Source organism: Carcharodon carcharias, chromosome 11, assembly GCF_017639515.1.
Source record: "Carcharodon carcharias isolate sCarCar2 chromosome 11, sCarCar2.pri, whole genome shotgun sequence".
NCBI classification, from domain to species: Eukaryota; Metazoa; Chordata; class Chondrichthyes; order Lamniformes; family Lamnidae; genus Carcharodon; species Carcharodon carcharias.
The window spans coordinates 95796992-95818643 of NC_054477.1; the positions used below are offsets into that span (position 1 = coordinate 95796992).

Consider the following 21652-nt stretch of genomic DNA (forward strand, 5'->3'; position numbering starts at 1 on the left):
ACCTTCCAATCTGCAGGAACCCTTCCAGAATCTATAGAATTTTGGAAGATGACCACCAATGTATCCATCATCTCTACAGCCTACAGCCACCTCTTTCAACAGTCAGGCAAGTAAATTATCAGGTCCGGGGGATTTATCAACTTTTAGTCCCATTGATTTCTCCACTACTACTTTTTTTTACTAATACTAATTTCTTTCAGTTCCTCATTCTCGCTAGTCCCTGTCTCTCTCATATTTCTAGAAGGTTTTTTTTAATCTACCTCCGTGAAGACACACAAAAAATATTTGCTTTGTTTCTCTGTCATTTCCTTATTTCCCATTATAAATTCTTGTGTCTTTGCCTGTCATGGGCCAATATTGTCTTTGCTAACCTTGTCCCTTTTAGGTGTAGCTGTTGAAGCTTATACAGTCCATTTTTTATTTTTCTCGCTAGTTTACTTCCACATTCTATTTTCTCTTTCTTTATCAGTTTTTTGGTCTTCCTTTGCTGATTTCTAAAATGCTCACAATCTTTAGACTTACTATATTTTTTTGGCAAATTTATAATTAATCATCTTCCTTTGATCTAATACAATCTTTGACTTCTCTTGTTAGCCACAGTTGGCATCACCTTTTCTGCTGGATTTTTGTGCCTCAAAGGAATGTAAATTTGTTGTCAACCATGCATCAATTCTTTAAATGCTAGCCATTGCCTGTCTACTGTTTATGTAGTTTCCCAGTATAGCACAGTCAATTTTTCCCTCATACCTTTGTAGTTTCCTTTGTTTAGATTTAAGACCCTAATTTCGTATTGCATTACATCACCTTCAAAATTAATGTAAAATTCCATCATATTATGGTCATTCTTCCCTAGAGGCTCCTTTACAACGAGATTATTAATTAGCCCTCTTTCATTGCACAATACTAGATCAAAAATAGCCCGTTCTCTAGTTGGTTCCTCAACATACTGTTCTAGAAAACCATCTTGTATATTTAACAGGCAACTTTTCTCACCATTGATGGACTGTGGCTGAAGTATTTATATACAGGATGCACTGCAGCGACTTGCCAAGTTGGTAGCATCTCTCCCCCATGACCTATAGTACTGAATTATGTATAATTTACTGCAACCACTCTGACCACCCCTATCCTCCAATGCTGATAGGTCAATCAATCCCCCAAGCCCCCCATACCAATTCCGAAGCCCCAGTAGCATTTAGCCCAACTGGTCTATCTGCCACACAAGCCTCCTCTCGCTGCTCTTCCTCTAACCCTATCAGCATATCAAGGAGGTCAAAAGCAGCAACTTTATGGGATAGCCATCATCTCCAAGTCACACATCGTCCTGACAAATATATATCAGTATTCCTTATCCCTGGGTTAAAATCTTGGAATTCCCGATCAACCATGCATGAGGGAGCATCATCATCATAAAGACTGTAACAATTCTAAAGATGCTACTGAGGAGAACAGAAGACGGGCAATAAATGCAGGCCTGCCTGCATTGTTCGCATCCTGAGACCATTTAAAAAAAGCTTTACAATGCTGTACCAGCACCAATTTGTTTTTAGCTGATTTCGATTGACATATGAAATCAGGTTAATGGCAATAATCTTCTTTACATTTAAAAAAGTATTTCCTCCTATTTGCTAGTTAGATTTGGGCATAATGCATTATCCAGTACTAAAAAGATGCATGGGATCAGCTTCCAAACCTTCACAAATGCTTCTCTGAAAGTGAGTGCTTATAGGGTATAAAGGCTTGGGGCCGGATTTTTGTATCTGCCTGGAGTCGGGAATGGTCAAAACTTTATTTTTTTCACAGCAAAAATTTAAATTTCATGTACAGAAATGGGTCCACACAACCTTCCCACAGGAAGAGATTCAGACGTTGAGGTCACCATTGACAGTTATAGGGGAAATTTGTTTTTCCACATCCCCAGTATTTTTGTGGTGTTGTGGGTTTTGGAAGGCTCCTGAAAACCCACAGGTCTGGCAGCATCTGTGCAAAGAGAAACAGAGTTAACGTTTTGAGTCGAATATGACTCTCCTGCTGAAGAAGGCTTGAAATGTTAACTCTGTTTCTTGCTCCACAGATACTGCCAGACCTGCTGAGTTTTCCAGCACTTTGTTTTTATTTCAGATTCCCAGCATCTGTAGTATTTTGCTTTTATTTTATTCTGAAAATCTGCCTTGTTTGAGAGGTCATGAAGCTCGGGGGAAGCCTGCTGAGGAGTTGAGAACATTCTGACGGGTAATTGTTAAATGTTTTGAAAACTTAAAATGTCATTATTAGATGATGTATTATAATGTATAGGTGTTTTAATTGCAGGGAGAGATCATAGGGCTCTCTCCTGCAAACATAAGTTGACCATTGCATTGACCAGCATTGTTTAAGTGTTGAGACGTATTAGAATAGTTTTCCCATTGGAAAAAAAGCCACGATGCATTCACAACTGTAGAAAAATGTGCTTGTGAAGCCTGTTGCCGTGATCTGGACAGGAATTTAAATGCCCAGAGTTCTTCACTTTAGAAAAAAATCCCTGCTTCTGAAATTTAGAAAATAAATCCAGCCATCTGATCCATTTTTTTGACTGGCAGGCCATCTGGTTTGAAACAGAAAAAAAGTTTGTTCCTTTCGTTTCAGTAGGCTCCATTGTCCGGAGTTTCATGTGTTTGATTTGATAGCTGAGGCCATTGTGAATGCTTGGCTGAATTTCAAAAGCTTCTGAACAACTTAGTTCAGCAAGAGGTTGTGTACACAACGTGAGTAACAATTTTAAGAGACTATTAAAGGATTATTTGTCTTTAATGTGGTTACTGAATAGATGCTTGTTTTTACAATTGAATGACCACTTAAGGGGATTTAAATCTTTTTCAATGGGAAAGAAGTTTTCTTTTCTGCAGTATGAATGAGTGTATTCTATTGACAGCTGTATTAGATTGTTAGAGATTTTTAAAAATCCATTTCAAAGGATTACCTGCCTGCCCACACCTCTAGGAGATGATAACATGGCGAGTATGGGCAGAGCTGCCGGGCTCCAGTTTCCAAGGTTGGGAAATGACCCAATTCACATTTCCTGAGCCAAACACAAAAATCTAGCCCTTGGAGTTTTCTTTGCATTTGTGCTCAGATTCACCCATCACTATAATATGCTCTCATCTCCCCAATTTACACCTGTTCATCAAAACCGCCATTGTAATAAATCTCTATTTTAGCCTCCAAGTCTCAAATGCTACGAATCTTCAAATATGCTCATTCGGAGATATCTTAACATTGCAATCTGATATTCAGTAAAGCAGGAAGCAAAGTCATTTTTCTAGCCTTGTAACTGCAATCTCTTGATCATTTAGAAAATTTTTCCTCAGAGACATGCTTCTTTCTGTTTCTTTTAACACATTTTCACAGCACTGTTTATATCACATTTAAAATTGAAAAGCTTCTCTGATCGTAGATTATTGTTGGGGGCCACTGGGCCATGCAATACACTCTTTCAGGAATTATGCAGCTCCCTAAGGTCACAAAATTGCAGTGGGCAGGAACTGTGTGCACTCTTCCGATTTGAAATGCATTGCTGCCATATTGGGTAAGCACCCTTTACCTATCCCTGAAGCAAGTTCTAGGTCATTGCACATGCAAATAATGGGTCTAACATCTCCTTCAGGCCCCTATTACAAGATTGGCTTACCCAAAGAAGAAAACAAAACCTAAACATAATACAAGTAAAAACATCAAGATCCTGATTGCCCCACTACTGATTTCATGATCTCTGTACTCCAGGCCCTGGCTCCATCACTCTAGTCATTATCCTCTTGACCCCTTGATTACTCCCTCCAGCCCATGGTCACTTCCCCCAGTCCCGATGCTGATTGCATGGGCCCGATCCCAAGCCTAAGCAAGTATCTCCTCTTGAAGTGGCATCTTCATTATGATATGGTCTGAGGCCCAATATCTGAGGCTCCTTGGATCTCACCCTTTGTGTGTGGGGGAATACCATTGCTTGTGGGTGTCCAAAAGCGATTGCTTTCAAATTTAACTCCCACCAATCCTGATGAGCATGAGTAATGGTTAAAATATGTTAAAAGTTAAATTTTAAGACTCAAAGAAGAAATAATACTGGTATGGGTTTGGTGTTTCCATGGACCCCAATTGCTTACACTGATTATTGTCAAATTTAAGTTTGGGCACATTCTAATGCGATTGGGATATAATTTGATAACAAGAAAAGGAGAACAGCATCAGGTGCAAATTCCAGATGCACCCACAGAAGAAACTCTATGCCAGAGTGCTCCAGGAATGACTCTCCATCTAATATTTCTGGCTCAATTCCCAGCTCATCAAAGGGCAAAGTCACAGACAAGTACTACTGCAGAGGACATATGAGGACTTCGATGGGGTGGCATGTAGGAAAGCACTGAATGGACATGCACATCAAAATACTGGATGCATTGGCTTGCCTGCCAAGCAATCTCCTGTCACTGTCAAGGAGCATGGAGGAGTCCAGCTCCAATTTGGCAGAGGGAATTATGTGGATCTTGCCCTCTCCACAGCCTCTACTCTTTCTCTCTGTCATGCTACAGATCCAGAGGCAGTGCCACTAACTTAACCCTAATCCGCCCCCCATCCCCCCCCCCCACCACAACCCCACACCCCTGGCCACAGGTCCCCCACTCCCCTGTCAGGATACAACACTCTCTGGCAAATGAAAAAAAAAAATCAGCAAAATTTCAGACACTTTCCAATAGAAAAAGCTCCATAAATGTTACTTACTTGAAATCAGAGTGCTTGGCCTTTTAAATCAAGCTACTGCAGGGCCCATCTTGCTTCTTCACATGTTTTTTACAATAGTGGACAGAGCCTACATTGTCCACAATTTGCAGTCCTGGTATTACATCAGCCAGCTATGTGACATTAAGATGGCACCAATTCAAAGTGTCCGGCTGCACACAACGGATGCAGCTGCGTTCACCCATATCAATGAAGAATACGGCATGGGCCACACAAGTAATGGCCTACGGTGTGCCTGCCCCGGGAAGTCCAATACCTAATTTCACACATGCATAATGATTTGAATGATGTTCTAAAGAACTAGAACTATCTGTGGAATTGAACTCCAGTAAGCCACCACTACTGATATGGGAGGAACCATTGTAATGCCGGAACTGGAGCTGATTTATTTACTCTGCTCTTAGACACAGGGCACCAAATATCCCATCCTCAATACTCCCCTGACTGAAATCAGCTGGGTCCAAATACAGGGGATCAAGCCCAATCTTGCACAATTTTTTTGCAGTCCCATTAATGGGGCTAAAGTTCATTGAATGAGCAGAATGTGGTCTGCTTGCTGTTTTATTACAAAGAAAAATAAATCACAGCAGTTTCATGACACATTGCTTGTTGCATCTGCAGTAGTGTATTTGGAAATATTTCAAGATATTGTATTACAATAAAATACAAAATGCAGTATAATAATATTGTTTCAATAGAACTTTTACAAAATCTATTATACAAAAGTACCATTCCTCATGGTCTGCATATCTAAAAGACTTGGTTCTGTCATATTCATTGATTGTTTCAGTTTGCAAGTCAACCTTGTGGCATGAATTAAAAACACCAACATCATTAGCCACCTAGCTGAAAACTTTTTTAAAGTACTGTTTTCATGGGGTTAACCTTAACTCAAAACACAAGCAGAATAAGTGACAGTAATAATTTACAATTGATATGAAATGGCCCAATAACAAAGGACGATTAGATTACTCCATTGGTTTTCAGTTCAGCTTTAAGAAAGGAAGCACTCAGGCTCCAGCTAATTCAGTCTTAATCTATTCACCCCTAATCTCAGCACTGAAAAATGCAGAATGAAAATGACAATTCTAATGCTTTGTTTCTGATGTTGATATGTTCCTCTGTTTAATTTTATCAACAATATTAAACTTACTTTAAGGGGATAAACTTTTTCTTAACACGTGCAGAAGTACAATAATGTCATTTCTTACCATTGATATTAGGTTGTGGTAGAAAATGACATGTTTATCCTGTATCTGGTGATAAGCCAGATAAGCTTACCCTAGGTAAGCGCCAGTGTCAGATGAATTTCACAAGGTCTAATATTGTAGCCTAAATTCAACCAGAGAACACACTTTGAATTCTCTATATCTCTGCAACCTTTGGGCATAAAATATGGGCAATTGAGGCGAATTTGACTTTAAGACCTTTGTGATCACTACATCACTTATTGTGAAGAACATTTCAATCTGCTGTGAGAGCACCATGTTTCTATAAACACCTAAATATTTCTGATGAACTATGACTGAGTTATTGATTGAAAATGGGGTGTGTTAATTGTCCTGGAAAATACAAAAACAATAATACTGCAATTCAATTGAAACATATTTTAATAAGAACATGGGATCAGATGAATATGTGCACTAGTATCATTTATCAAGGGTTAAGGGTCTCACCTTAATCTCTCTCTCTTCATCTGGTATCCATGGGATGCTAATTATGACCCCATGATATCACATTGGGGCAAGGGGAAGAAGCAGGTCCCAAGAACTACCTCAGTTGGTTCAGGGATTGAATAGATGGTGCTGGCGTTATTATGGACCCACTCCAACCAGCTGAGCTAACCAGCCCTTCGGTGTCACCATTATGTTAGAAAAATACACTTTGCACTACCATGAATCCACAAAACATTTTGCACAACAACTTACAACCATCTTCTCAAACCCGCTTTCTAAGGTGTCTCATATCCGCATTAAACCTTCAAACCGGGAAGAACTCTGTCAAACGAGCAATAGTCCTGCTCCATAGGATAGGATCTTTGGAAGCACAACTGCTGAAATCAAAATTTTAAGGACATTGCATTTCTCAGATTGACTGCACCAACAGTATCAAGAACTTATCTTTATACAGTGTCTTTAACATATCAAAACTCCCAAAGGCGCCTTACCGGAGCAATATAAAACTAAACATAATACACTGAGTCACAAAGGATATGTAAGGTCAGATAACCAGAAGCTTGGTCAAAGAGGTAGGTTTTAAGGAGTGTATTGAAGGAAGAAAGTGAGGTAGACAGGCAGAGAGGTGTAGGGAGGGAATTCCAGAGTTCAGGGCCTAGGCAACTGATGATGCAGCCACCAATGGTGGAGCAATTAAAATTGGGGATGCTCAAGAGGCCAGAATTAGAGGAATGCAGATATCACAGAGAGTTATAGCGCTGGGGGAGATTACAGAGAAAAGGAGGAGTGAGGCCTTGGAGGGATTTGGAAACAAGGATTAGAATTTTAAAATCAAGATATTGCATGACCAGGAGCAAATGTCGGTCAGTGAGCACAGGTGTACTCACATCACCAAGCTGAAAACTAAAGAAGCTCAAACAATATATTCCACTTGGTGTAAATTAAGACACAGATAGCAGAGAATCAGATGACCTCAAATTTACCGAAGGTAGAATGTGGGAGGCCACTGGAATTGTCAAGTCTGGAGGTGAGCAAGTCATTAATAAGAGACTCAGCGGCAGATGAACTGAGAGAGGGGTGAAGTCAGGTCATGTTGAGGCGGTGGAAATAGGCGGCCTTAGTGATGACGTGAATATGAGGTCAGAAGCTCATCTCAGGATCACCAAGGTTGCACTCAGACTGGCTTGATCTCAGACTGTTACCAGGGAGAGGGACTGAATCAGTAGCTAGGGAACTGAATTTGGAGCAGTAGCTACAAACAATGGCTTCAGTCTTCCTTGTATTTAACTGGAGGAAATTTCTGCTCATTCAATACTGGATGTTGGATAAGCAATTTGATAGATTAGCTATAGAGGAAGATTCAAGAGAGCTGGTGGTGAGGTAGAGCTAGTTGTCGGCAACTTACATGTGAAAACTAACGCTGTGCATTTGGATGATGTCACCGAGGTACGACATGTAGACGAGAAATAGGAGGGGGCCAAGAATAGATCTTTGGGGGACACTAGAGGTAACAGTGCGAAGAAGAAGCCATTGCAAGTGATTCACTTGGTACAATTAGATAGATAAGAATGGAACCAGGTGAGAGCAGTCCTACCCAAGTGGTCAATACCGGAGAAGTGTTGGAGGAGGATGGTATGGTCAACCTTGTCAAAAGCTGCAGACACTTCGAAAAGGACAAGGAGGGAGAGTTTATCTTTGTAACAGTCATATTGGATGTCTTTCATGACTGATAAGAGCTGTTTTGGTACTGTAGTGGTGCTGAAACCTAATTGAACGGATTCAAACATGAAGTTCTGGGAAAGATGGGAAAAGATTTGGGAGGCATCAATGTGTTCAAGATTCCACCACATCGCCAAGCTGAAAACTAAAGAAGCTCAAACAATATATTCCAGCAGGCTGGAATGTCACCTACGCTTCAGGTTTGTATCTAGACAAGTAGAGGCTCTTTAACATAGCCTGGGCTGATAAACATTTATGGTTGACAAACACATCATTTCTTCATAATAAAATGGAAACAGTGACACTGAAGTCCCATGTAGACTGTTTCACTCACAAACAAGCTGAAGTGGCAGAATGATAATGGAATTTATAATTAAAATATCAGCAACTTATGCCACAGAAGTTCACAATGGATAAATGTAAATCAATGAAACCAGAACAGGTCATTTATAAAACAATAACTATACTGTAAAACACTTTAAAAGGCAACTACTGTATGCATTTGAAACTGATAATAAGTAGACTGCTGATCTAACATATGTCAATTTAAAACTATGACAGAAAACAAACATGTACAATTTAATTTTTGTAAGTAAAAATGTTTCACTACAATGATTCACAGAATTTTTTTCAGAAAAAAAGTATAAATATAATCTTCTTACAGAGAATATGATTTTCAGTAAAAAACATATTTTACAAAACTTCTTTTGTCTAAGCACATAAAATCTATGTATTTTGAGCCCAGTAATATACACTTGGTGGAAAGGATGCACTGGTATGTCTTTACACTGCTAATCCATTCAGCAAACTGTATCTAATCGGGCACAACTGTGCACACCTGCGATTTGTTGTGGGCTCTTTGCCAGCTGGTTATAGGCACAGATAAATTCTGTCCATCAGTACTTCTCCAAAAGATGGATAATATTTACCAATCCTCAAGACTTTTTCATGAATGCTGCCCCAAAATTTCATCAAGATTCAAGTCCTTCATCCAGTCATCGTTGCCAGTGCTATTTTTTATCAATGAGTCAAGGAAATCAGAGTCACTGCTGAGTCCAGACAGTGCATTGTCACCTTGTTGGCTGAGAAAGTCAAATGCCAAGTCACTGTTGTGATTTGTTCCCTGGTAACCTCGAGGAGTCTGGTTGGTGGAAGGAAAATTGGTTGTGGGCAATGTTTGCACTGAAGGCGCCTGGCTGATTACAGCCATTGTTGCTGCTGACTGGCTCATTACAGACATAGCTTGTGGCTGTGGCCGTGGCTGATTAGCTCTTGGAGATGGCCCACTCAGCGAGCCTATTGTCTGTCCACTTATAGCTTGGTTCATTTGGTTCAAAGGTCGCATCTGAACCCCTGGAGCTATCTGGTTTGGTGGTGCCATGCCTCGCTGAGCGAAATGTTGATTGGACATAGTAGGTTGCACAGACTGATTTGAGAAGGAAGGGTTATTAGAGAACCTTACATTAGGTCCCAGTTGTGTCTGTTTTGGAGTTACCTGCACCCCCTGGGGTGTCCAGTTCTGTGCCGCCATAGTGGAGTTGGTCATCATATTTGTAAGTCTCTGTGCAGACATATTTGTGTTTATGTGGTTCAAAACCGGTCTCAACTGCTGCTGTGACATGGCAGAACTCCCAACGGACCCAGTGCCAAACCCAGACATTGTGGTCCCTTGACCTAATGTTGCCTGCCTTGGCATCATTACGTTGTTCTGGGTCATTCCCATTTGACTTTGACTTGTGTGATGCTGCAGTTGATTAATACTCGAAGAAACGGTATATACTCCCTGCTGGGAAGCTGACACACTTCCATATATTCCTATGCTTCTGTCACTTTGAGCTCCTGATATAGGAGGCATTCTCGGTCCTTGACTGCTTGATGGATTTACCTGCAAAAGGCTAGAGCTTGCAGGCATTACCCGGTGATTTGGAGCAGGGTTTGACAGAGGCTGAGAGGAGTTCAATCCCATTGCACCTGTAAGATTAAATTAAAGTAATTAATTTCCATAATACACATTCAATACAGAGGAGCATGAATATGGTGGCATAAATGTAGAAAGTGAGTTAAAGTCATTAGTAACACCTTTTGTAACTCTTTTGAGTACAAACCCGTTTCCATCTGTTTCAGATGAAGTTACATTGTTTCATGGTTTGCCATTGTGAGATTTGAATTCTTGATCTTGGGGTTACAAACCCTGTACCATAACCACTTGGCTATTTAGGCCAAGCTCAACACCTTTTGTAGTTGAGATTTTACTAATAATAACACTTAACAAAATGTGTCAGCTGGGTCTGTCCAGGATTTGGAGGTGGGGAGAGGGGGTTATTAGTAGGAGTGGTCACAATGGTTTTAAATTCATTGCAAAGAGCAGGCATTTCAATATAATTACACATAGCCAAGGACTGGGATTTCATGGGGATATGACAATGTTATCTCTCACCATACAATTGTACGCTGCACAGTATTTAAAATAATATACTAGATCTTTTAACCAACAAATGTACCCTTTACTATTTGCTGAGCTATTCACATCAGTTACATATTCTCAGTTTAATCCCTCGTCTGTGCTGAATTAGCAGATCTTGCTTTTGGTGGCTGTAGGGAATTACCAGTGTCCTGAGAGGAGAAAAAAAAAATGAACCAGGGAGCAGGAAAAAGCAGTAGCACAATAAACTTGTCTGTTTTTGTCAGATTTCAACCCAATTTATCTGCTTGTTCACCATTATCTCTCAAATTTTCTTGTTTCGGCAATGGAACTCAACTTTGGGTGTGAATATAAAGCAGGTAATAGTAATTCAGCTGCTTATACAATGGAAAGGAAAACTGAGTGAATGTATAACTGTCAGCCTGTTCATTACTATCTGTTCGGAGTCCCTGCTAAAGTTGAAGCTGATCTCTTCTATCTTAAGTCCATATCTCCCTAAAGTAAAGTAAAAAAACTTCCACTTGATGTAAAGAGAGTTCATCCTAAAAATATTGACTGTATCAAACACCATCAGGCTGTTGGCCTCAAAAGCAGATTGAATGTAACACGTGAAATATTGTACATGCACACTATTCCACAAATACAGTGTCTATATACTTCCATTTTAAATTCCTGTACAATAGGAGTGCAGCCATTCTGGTAGTTTTATTATATCTGATATTTTTAATCGGCTGAAGACGCAGCAACTATTAACCCTGCCTGGCTCAGTCCCCACTTGCCCGATCCACTCTGGTTTAAAATTGGGGTTAAAGATGCAAGAGAAAGATATTCTGGCATAATAATTTACTATCTCTGGCACAAATCACCTTGAAGTCCATGGCCTGAATTTCACACTTGGCATGCACGCTAAGTTGACGGGAGTGGAAACGGATGTGGAATCTGCTCCTGGCTGCACTCGTGTTGCAAACGCGATTTCACGCTGCATGGTCAATTAAGTCCGCCCAGTGTGAAACACATCTTCTCAATGGTTGGGAAGGGCCAGGCTGGGCGGGAGCCAGTCAGGCACTGGGTCCAATGGCGACCTGGCGGGTGCTTTAAATCCGGCGGAGGCAGCTCCCTGAAGGCTGCCAGGGGAGAATCTTTGGAGTCTGTCCAGGGAGCCATTCCATTCGTACAATGGCCTCACCAGCGACTGGAGACGTCAGGTGGAAGGACAAGTCAGGTGGGCACTCAGCCTCCTGTTTCTCGAACGAGTGCCTCGCAGTCCTTGTGGAGAAGATTGGTGTCAGCCAGGACACTCTAGTACCCAGGAATAGCAGGAGGAGGCCACTGTACCTGACCAAAAAAGTCTGGGAGGAAGTGGCAGCCGAGGTCAGCGGCCACGATGTTGTGGCGCACATGGGTGCAGTGCGGCAAAAGGGTCAACAAACGGCTGTGCTCAGCAAGCGTAAGCACCGTGTTGGCATGGATCAGTGTGGCTAAGTGTTAAGGGCTGGCTGTGCCCCCATGGGGCTCAGGGGTGTTAGCATCTGAGTGTCAACTATCACTGACATGGGGTGAACCCTAGCTGCTTGGCCTGGATGCCTTGTGGGTCAAGGACCACGACTTGGATGTGCCCTGCAAGTTGTCCCAGAGGCTGCAAATGGTGCTGCAGGTAGAGAATGGACAAATCAATGCTCCTCTGTCATTTCAGAAGAGAAGCCATAACACTAACGAAGGAACTGAGACAGTCGGAGGCCCCCCAGATCTCCTCATTCTGACGAGATGCGAGATGGATGCCTTGGAACTGGAGAGCTGCCACCCATCTTGGTCAGCCAGTTGTGGAGAGGCAGGGGTCTCTGATGAAAGTAAGAGCGCAGTGCACAGAGGTGAGAGTGTCGGATTGTGCAAACATCCTTGTGAAGTCTCATTAATGGAAGCCTCAAACATGGAGTCCCCATTGATCATTGAAAGGCGATGGCACCATGATGCAGATCTCCATTGTCTCACCAGGGCGACTGGCACGCACAGTGACAGTGTGATGACTTAAACTAATGACATGTTGTTGTTCTCCCCTTGAATCGCCTGCTTGCCCATGATCGCAGGACCCCAAAGAGCCACCCTTGAAGCCAGAGGACCACTGCTTTAAAATCACCTGTGTCACACCTGCTTCTGAACCAGGCACCAGCGCAGACACCAGCATCTCGGTGGGCATCAGACTGTAAGCTAGAATGTCGGTGCATAGCAGTGAAGGCATTTCATACTCATTTGAGGAGCAGGTGGAGACAACTCCAGGGATAGAATCAGGGGCCTGGGGTTGTGCTTGGACCTGCAAGCCCTCATGCAGGCAATAATCTCAAGTGGTCAATGTGGGAAATGGATGAGGCATCCAGTATCACAGCTCGGTGCTCGTCCATCAATGGTGAGCAGAGAGGTCCAGAGCAATCTCACGTTGGCGCACGAGCTGCTTGTTGTCTCTGTGGGCTCCTCTCAGGGTGCTCTGGATAACAGGAGCAGCTCCTCCACCACTCTGCCAGTGACCGAAGTATCTGATCAGGCTGCAATGACTGGGGAGATGCCAGCTGTGGCATTGGCCACTCCCTCCCAGAAGGGGCCAACACAGACTCCACTGGCCAGAGGATGACCGCCAAGGTCATCAAGGCCAACAATACAACAGAGTCGGCAGGCTGTCTCCAATGCTAGTGGCAGTGAGCAGGCAGCACCTAAACGTAGCCTGGCAAACATTAGTTTAAGACACTGTGAGCACAAGAGGGACTGTTCATGGGTGATTTTCCATTCTGCCATGTTATGTTAATATGTTCACTGATGTGACCATTAACACCATATATTGTTATGTTCATTTGATGTGAGTGCCAACATGATATAAATTTTGCTTTTGTCTTAATGGTGTGAGCATGCTTCACTTGTTTTGTATATGCAGGGCATGCCAGTATTTCATGCTAGTGTGTAAGTGGCTCTAAACTTTACTGCACAGGCACTGGGTGGACTTTGGGTTCAAAGGAAAGGGTCATTTCAAACATCTGGGCTGGTGGCAACAGCCCTGGCATGAGGTGGAAGCAGATCTTTGGCAGCCTAGCAGAAGGAGTGTTGGATCAAGGCCTCCATGGTGTCCCTGCCTCCCTGAAGGATCCAGAGGTCTCCATGTCCTTACCGTGTTCTTCCCCCGGTTCCTCTTCTGATCCACTGCTGGAGTCATCATCTGTGGCCTGTGGAGCTGCCTCGAAATCCTCAACCTCCAGTGGGTCCCCCCTTGCCAGAGCCAGATTGTGGAGAGTGCAGCATGCCACGACTTTAAGAGACACACGCTCTGGAGGATATTGCACTGTTCCCCCTGAACAGTCCAGGCATCTGAATCTCATCTTCACCAGACCAATGGTCCTCTCTATCACCGCCCTTGTGGGGGCATGACTCCTATTATAACACTGCTCTGCCTCTGTTCTTGGGTTGTAGGGAGGTGTCATAAGCCACCTTTTCAACAAATAGCCCTTATCACCCAGCAGCCATACGTCCAATCGAGCTGGAGTAGTGAATAGCCTTGGCACCTGGGAGAATCTGAAGATGTAAGTGTCATGGGAGCTCCCAGAGTACCTTGCATAGATTTGAAGAAACTGCATCTTGTGGTCTCAAACTCCCTGGATGATCATTAAGTGAAAGTCCTTCCTGTTGACAAAGGAAGCCGGCTGACTGGCTGGCACCTTGATGGCTCCGAGTGCTGTCAATTGCACCCTGGATGCGGGGGAACCCAGCAATTGCTGCAAACTCTCTGGCTCGCTCAGCCTGGCTGGCCTCATCCATATGGAAATGAATGAACAGGGCATCAGTCACCAGCTTGATGCACTGTAGACAGCTGATTGAGACATTCCACAAAGATCCCCCACTGACCCCTGGAAAGAGCCAGAGACATAAAAGTTGAAGGCGAGTGTGACCTTCAGAGCCACTGGCATGGGGTGTCCACCCACACAGTTGGAGATGATCTCAGGCCCAATCATCTGACAAATGGAGGTCATAGTCTCCCTGGAGAAGCAGAGCCTCCTTTGGCATTGCATTTTGGACATATTGAGGTAGCTGCGTCGTTGCCTGTAAACCCTGGCAGCAGGATAATGGTGTCTTCTGCGTCCCTTCTGCCTTGGGCTACCTGTGCCCCTTATGACAGTGCCTCTCCTCCCACAGGTCAATCCCCTGGAAGCTGCATAGGGACACATGGCCTCCTCTCCCTTCTGCCCTTGTGTTCCTCCTCAGAGGAGGTACCAACAGTAGAGAGCACAATCCCCATTATCAGGGTAACAGAAGGCTGTCTGGTGCCACACGGTCAAAATCCTCCAGGGGCCTTGGAGATACCAATGAGTCCTGAAATGAAGCCTAGAAATGCTAAGGCTGAAGTTCAGAACAAGAATGAAGCTGTCAAGTTCAAATAAACAACCAGCAGCAAACTATCTCCTAAATTCCTCACCACTCACAATGGCAATGCTGCAGACCCTTTTTATCCTGCCCTTGGATGAGATTTTGTTAAAAGTGGGCTGCCTGCCTGCCTATACGATGAGCGCGAAATCACATGGGCAGGCATAAAATTGGGATCAATTGACTTTTTAATGGCCCTTTAATCATTGGCAGGTGTGGTTGGCACCCGCGCGTGCACCGACCTGAAGATTGCTCGCATGCGGGATGACGCCTGGACACTCACCTGACGTCAACTTGCGCTTCTTCATATCTGTTTGGGTCAGGCACCTGTCTGCCCGCAAGATGTAAAATTCTGGCCCATAATTAAATTAAATAAACATCAATTTCTGGATATTAGGAATAACTATTTAAAAGGAAAAAAATGTATTTTTCACTATAACACAGAATGTACTACAGAGCTGGCCACCAATCAATTCTTACTGTGCCATCAGTTGGTACTGTGCCTACAGCTGTAAGTTTTGAGAAGGCACCAGGTGGCACAATTAGTCCAGCTATGGAGAACAGATCTGGCCTGTAGAAAATAACGTCACTGGCAATCAATTAGATGAGAATACTAAAGGATAGCAAGAATTTTCCCCGCATACAAGTATTATTTGAAGTCTCCTCCCTTTCTGTAATTGTATTTATTCCGAAGGGTATCTCTTTTCACTTCCCATTTCCGACCAGTATAGGCATCTAATCACCATGCCTCCTCATCCCAGCAGGTGGGTGGGCAGTTAAAAACACCCAGGTTACTGCTAGGATTCCACCATTCACACTTTTCACCTGTTCCCCTGAGCAGGCAGCAAGGTCACCCACTGAAAGCCAGCAGGCTCTTCCTTTATATTCTTATAAACTCTGCTGCCCGTGTCATAACACGAATTAAGTCCTGTTCCCCTCTCCCTCCTGTGCTTGCAACCTAAACTGGATCCCAGTCAAGAAACATCCTTGTTTTCAAATCTCCCCTTGGCTTCATCCCTCCCTATCCCTGTAATCACCTCTGAGATATCTGTGCTCCTCTAATTCTGGCCTTTTCAACATCCCCAATTTTAATTGCCCCACCATTGGTGACTGCATGTGCCTTCAGTTATGCCTAGGCCTCCAAACTCTGAAATACCCTCCCTACACCTGTCCACCTCTCTACCTAGCTTTCCTTCTTTAAGACACTTCTTGAAACCTACTTTTTTGACCAAAGTTTTGGTCATCTGACCTAATGTCTCCTTATGTGGCTCGGTATCATATTTTGTTTTATAATGCCCCTGTGAAGTGCCTTGGGCAGTTAGTTAAATTGCCAGCCAATTAAGACATTTGGGACAGGACTGCAACTTTTGCTCCGACTTGAGTCAGGCTGCAACAGGGCCCTGGAATCCAATCCTTTCACCTAATTTGTGTTGCAGGAGAGCCCCTGGGCCACAACTCTCTGACGCTTCCTGCCAACCACAGCATCACACGTACAGTCTGCAAGAGCAGTACTCAACCTGCTTCTGGAACAGCAGAAGACAGAGTAAGTTCCATCTCTAGGCCAGGGAGAGGCTAAAAAGATTATTTTCAACTTCCATCTTACCTTATTTTTAAAATGAACGGACAAGTGTAAGTGAAAGGGCATATTCTGTATGAAGTACTCCCCTACATAAAATCCTGAAGTTTATTTTTGCAAGCAAGAAAGCCCTCTTATTTTAACTTGCAAAATAAAGGCATTCATTTTGTCCTGCATGTGGATATATAGTGTACACTGCACACTCTATACAAACTGTGGTGCCAGCATTCTGCCTTGCAAGATGATGGTTTATGCAGTGGTGGTCAACTTTGTGTTAAACAGCACCTGGTGTGGCTTAGAAGTCTCACTCTGGCATGTCAGTCATTGCCATGTTTTCTGCAGAGGGAGGCAATGGGCTGAGAAAATGCACGATTCGCTGGCCTCTGTTTTCTCTGGGTTCTCTTCTCGGCCAGCTGAGCTTTTCCTTTCTGCCCGCATGTTCTAATGCCCTTCCAAACAGTCACTCTTCAGAGGTCATGACCGACAGAGACTGTCTTCCAGCTGTCAGTGTCAATGTCTGCCATCTTCACATCTTGCTTGCAGGTGCCCTTGTAGCAGAGGTATGGATGCCCAGGAGGTCATGACCCAGTGGCCAGTTGATTGTACAGTAGGTATTGGGTGTATGGCTGTTATCCATCCAATGAATGTGGCTGAATAAGCACATACATTGTTGGTTTAGGAATGAGTGTATGCGCTGGTGGAATTAATATGTTCTAGGACCCCTGACTTGCTGACCTTGTACTGCCAAAAGATACCGAGGGTATGTCTGAGACAGTAAAGGTGGAAACTGTTTAGCCTTTTCTCCTGCCTAATGTTGAGACCTGGACAACATTTTTTTTATTATTCATTCATGGGATGTGGGTGTCACTGGCCGGGCCAGCATTTATTGCCCATCTCCAACTACCCTTGAGAAGGTGGTGGTGAGCTGCCTTCTTGAACGGTTGCAGTCCATGTGGTGTAGGTACACCCATAGTGCTGTCAGGAAGGGAATTCCAGGATTTTAATCCTGTGACAGTGAAGGAACGGCAATATATTTCCAAGTCAGGATAGTGAGTGGCTTGGAGGGGAACTTGCAGGCACTGGTGTTCCCATGTGTCCCCTGCCCATGTCCTTTTAGATGGTAGCAGTTGTGGGTTTGGAAGGAGCTGTCTAAGGAGCCTTGGTGAGTTCCTGCAGTGCATCTTGTAAATGGTACATACTGCTGCCACTGTGCATTGGTGGTGGAGGGAGTGAATCTTTGTGGATGTGGTGCCAATCATGCGCGCTGCTTTGTCCAGGATGCTGCCAAGCTTCTTGAGCGTTGTTGGAGCTGCACTCATCCAGGCAAGTGGGGAGTATTTATCACACTCCTGACTTGTGCCTTGCAGAATATGGGCAGGCTTTAGGGAGTCAGGAAGTGAGTTACTCGCTGCAGAATTCCTAGCCTCTGACCTGCTCTTGTAGCCACAGTATTTATATGGCTAGCCCAGTTCAGTTTCTGGTCAATGGTAACCCCCAGGATATTGATAATGGGGGATTCAGCGGATGGTAATGCCATTGAACATCAAGGGGTGATGGCTGTATTCTCTCTTGTTGGAGATGGTCATTGCCTGATACTTGTGTGCACAAATGTTACTTGTCACTTGTCAACTCCAGTCTGGATATTGTCCAGGTCTTGCTGCATTTGGACATGGACTGCTTCAGTATCTGAGGAACTCCTGCAGTGATGTCTTGGAACTGAGATGGATGACCTCCAACAACTACAGCCATCATCCTTTATGCTTGGGATGACTCCAACCAGCACAATGCTGACCAGGTCTCACCATTGTGGAGGAGTGCACTGGGACGCAGACTTGGTTGCTCAGTTAGGTTGCTGTTGTTCCAAACTCTCTTACTCATCTTGGACACAACAGTTGCAAAATTTGTGATGTTTGTGTTGATTTCAGCATTGAGTGACAAACAGATTGCTGGTGATTGTAGAGCCTATATATGTGAAGCTATCAGCAATCTCCAGTATCACACTGTCAATGCTGAAACATGGTGGTTTGGCAACATCCTGGACCTTGATATTTGTTTTCCTGATGCTGATGGTCAAACCAAACTCTTAACAGGAGTGAGAGAGTCTGCCCATGTGCTACTGAAGGTGTTCCTCGGTATAGAAAGCTAGTGCTGCATTGTCAGCATTGAGCAACTCTCTGAAGACTTGGTGCACTTTTGTCTAGCAAAGAAGCTGTTCAGCCTTGCTGTCAGTTCTGATATGTAAGTAGACACCCTCTGTAGATGACCTGAAGGCATTTGACAACAGCAAGCAGAAAATGCCAAAGAGTGTCAGTGCCAAATCGCAACTCTGTTTGAATCACAAAGAGGCAGGCACATGGAGTGTCTTCAGCAGGCAGCCAATTTTCACCTGCAGCTTAAATAGACCTCTTTGCTGACATGTTCGAATACCTTGATGAGATTGCTAAATGCAATATATAATGGTCTCCTTTGTTCACGGCTGGCAGTTGCTGGACTGAGAAGATCGTGTTAATTGTAAATCTTCCAGTTCTGAACAACTTGCAGCTTTAAACACCTATTAGAATCTGTGCTATCCAGAAAAAATAATTAACACAAAATAACTTTATATTATGCTACATTATTATTAAAATGTATAGAAAATAAAGTTCAAAGTCCAATGCTATATTTTTTACCTGGATATTGACTTGGTTGTGGGATTCCAACCAGATTTCGTCTTTGTTCTTTATAATCTGGAGGCGGCCTTGTCAAATGTCTGCTAAGTTGATCCTGTGTGTTCATTTTCTCCTAAAAAAATCAATAGTCAATCATTAAGCTTTCCAGAAAACAAGACAATTAGTTATCCCCTTTTCTCTCCCTCACAGAATCTCAGTAGACATACACCTTCGCAGGTGAGAGGATGAGCTAGACATATGCTTTCTAGGGCTCCACCAATGTTGCTTATTAGCCAGTTACTAAGAAATTTGTGACAGAGACCTGGCTGAGTGGAGCACGATGTGGGAAAGCAGCTGATTTCCATTTAATGCTTCTACACAGCTGAAATCAGGAAGCCACTGGTGACAGGAGAGTCTTGCTTATCATCTGGAGAGCCAGAGTATGGTAGAAAACCACAGAAAACTTATGGCATAGAAGGAAGACTAATCAGCCCATCGTATCTGCGCCAGCCAAAAAAGAACTCTCCTGTCTAATCCAACTTTCCAGAGCTTGGTCCATAGCCCTGTGTGTTACAGCACTTCATGTGCACATGCAAATACTTTTTAAATATTATGAAGGTTTTTACTTCTATCACCCTTTTAAACAGTGAGTTGCAGACCACCACCACTCTCTGGATGAAAAAATTCTCAACTCCCCTCTAATCCTTCTGCTAATTACTTTAAATCTATATCCCCTGGTTACTGATCCCTCTGCTAAGGGACATAGATCCTCCTTATCCATCTCAATCAAATTTCCCCTCAACCTTCTGCGTCCAAAACAATCCCAGCCTGTCCAATCTTTCCTCAAAGCTAAAATTCGACAGTCTTGGCAAGGGAGATGAAACAGGTCAACTCTGGTAGTGCTGTCACTGCACACTGCTGCAGTGACAGAAAATATTCCTTGACATCATTAGATGTAACAAGGTAGGCCAATGGTGGGCTATTCTTTTCAACGGGGATGGTTCTGTGTAGATCAAATCACTCCATCCCCACAACCTGTATTGTTTGGTACAGTCCAGAAATCACTCCTCTATTATCCAATTCCTGATCACGACTTCCCCCCGCAGTACAAGCATACCCACTAATAAACTAGTAAGGCATGTATCTCATCCATATAATGCAATTAACTCTCTTATCATACTGGATTGTAGCAGGAAATGTATCCATTCTTTAATTTGATACATCCTTGTTTTATCCATTACATGAGAAACTAGCACATAATAACAACAAGAGTTGGGGAAATCTCCAGCAGGGATTTCACCCTCTTTGAGAAGTGGGCCATTCAGATTGAAAGGTACTTCTGCCAAGAGCTGACTGGGAAGTGGAAAAGCAGGAAAATGAGTCCTAGAATTGAGGTTGTATCTGGAGGCTCCTTAGTGCATTCTACAATCTAACATTCGATTGGAAAAACTGCCACATGCTGTGTCGATGAACAGTTGCACCAGCTCAAGAGCTTGAAAAAGACAGTTCAAGAATACCAATCATCTCAGTTTTTTCTTATACTTTTGCAGGATCCCCTCAGGCTTGAGGACTTGGTCCCTCCTAGCACTTACCGGCAAGCATCCCCACATCAAGTAGGAGGAGAACAACTATCACTTTGTCAGTACATCAAAGTACCCACTCAGCAGTTCAGGGGCATCAAGTCTGGAAGGTTTGGGCATTCAGTAGATGGCAGCACAGAGGCTGAGCCATAGATACATTTGGACAGGAAGAGGAGTGGCAAGAGGATGTGGAGGGAGAGGAGCAGAAGCTCTTTGTCAGACAATGAGGCTGCCTCTCTACTTCCCTCAATCCCTGGTTTTCAATGGAAAGAATTCTATCTGAGCATGAGAATTTGTTGCCATCACTGGGGGGTCTGCCAGGAACTTCCAGCAAATGGTGTTAATCATGGAGAAATCGATCAGCCATATGTGGAGAGAGAGGGCTGCATTCAGAAGCTGTTGTCAGCTTTGGAAGAAGTGGCAATTCCAGGGCCATCTGCAGTGCAACTTCTCAGTTTCATCCAGGCCTTGGGCTCTACTCAAGCTACATAACCGGGGCAGAATTTTTAATGAGCTTCTCCAAACCATGGACTTCCAAAGCCACCAACCATTCTGCACAACCACAGATCAGGTGGCATGGCGACAAAGTGGGGCAGGGCAGCAGTGGTCATGAAAAGGTGACGTTCTCTTTCTCAGGGTAATCAGTGCTTCGACACTACTCTCCTGTCCACCCTCACCCAAACCCCCACCCCTATTGAATGTGAAGCCAGAAGGCAGGTTGGCCAGGCATTACTGCATCAGTAGGATCATCTGCTGTTGGTGCTCAGAGAGTTCCTAGCACCCTTTCATGAGGCTGTACTGGACATTCAGATGAGCACCCCTTCCAGTGTCCTGTCAATAGCAGTCCAATTAGAAGGAGCACTGGA

General features: G+C 43.6%; 1 protein-coding gene across 1 annotated transcript in view; it reads right to left on the reverse strand.

Moving 5' to 3' along the window:
- Positions 1-5358: 5358 nt before the first annotated feature.
- Positions 5359-21652, reverse strand: part of zmp:0000001236 (mastermind-like protein 2) — a 416718-nt gene continuing 400424 nt past the window's right edge. The window contains exons 4-5 of the mRNA XM_041199671.1: positions 19228-19339; positions 5359-10133 (exon numbers count right to left, since the gene is read on the reverse strand). Of these exons, the coding sequence (XP_041055605.1) occupies positions 9109-10133; positions 19228-19339 (1137 nt within the window). The 3' untranslated portion in view covers positions 5359-9108. The remainder of the gene's footprint in view (positions 10134-19227; positions 19340-21652) is intronic.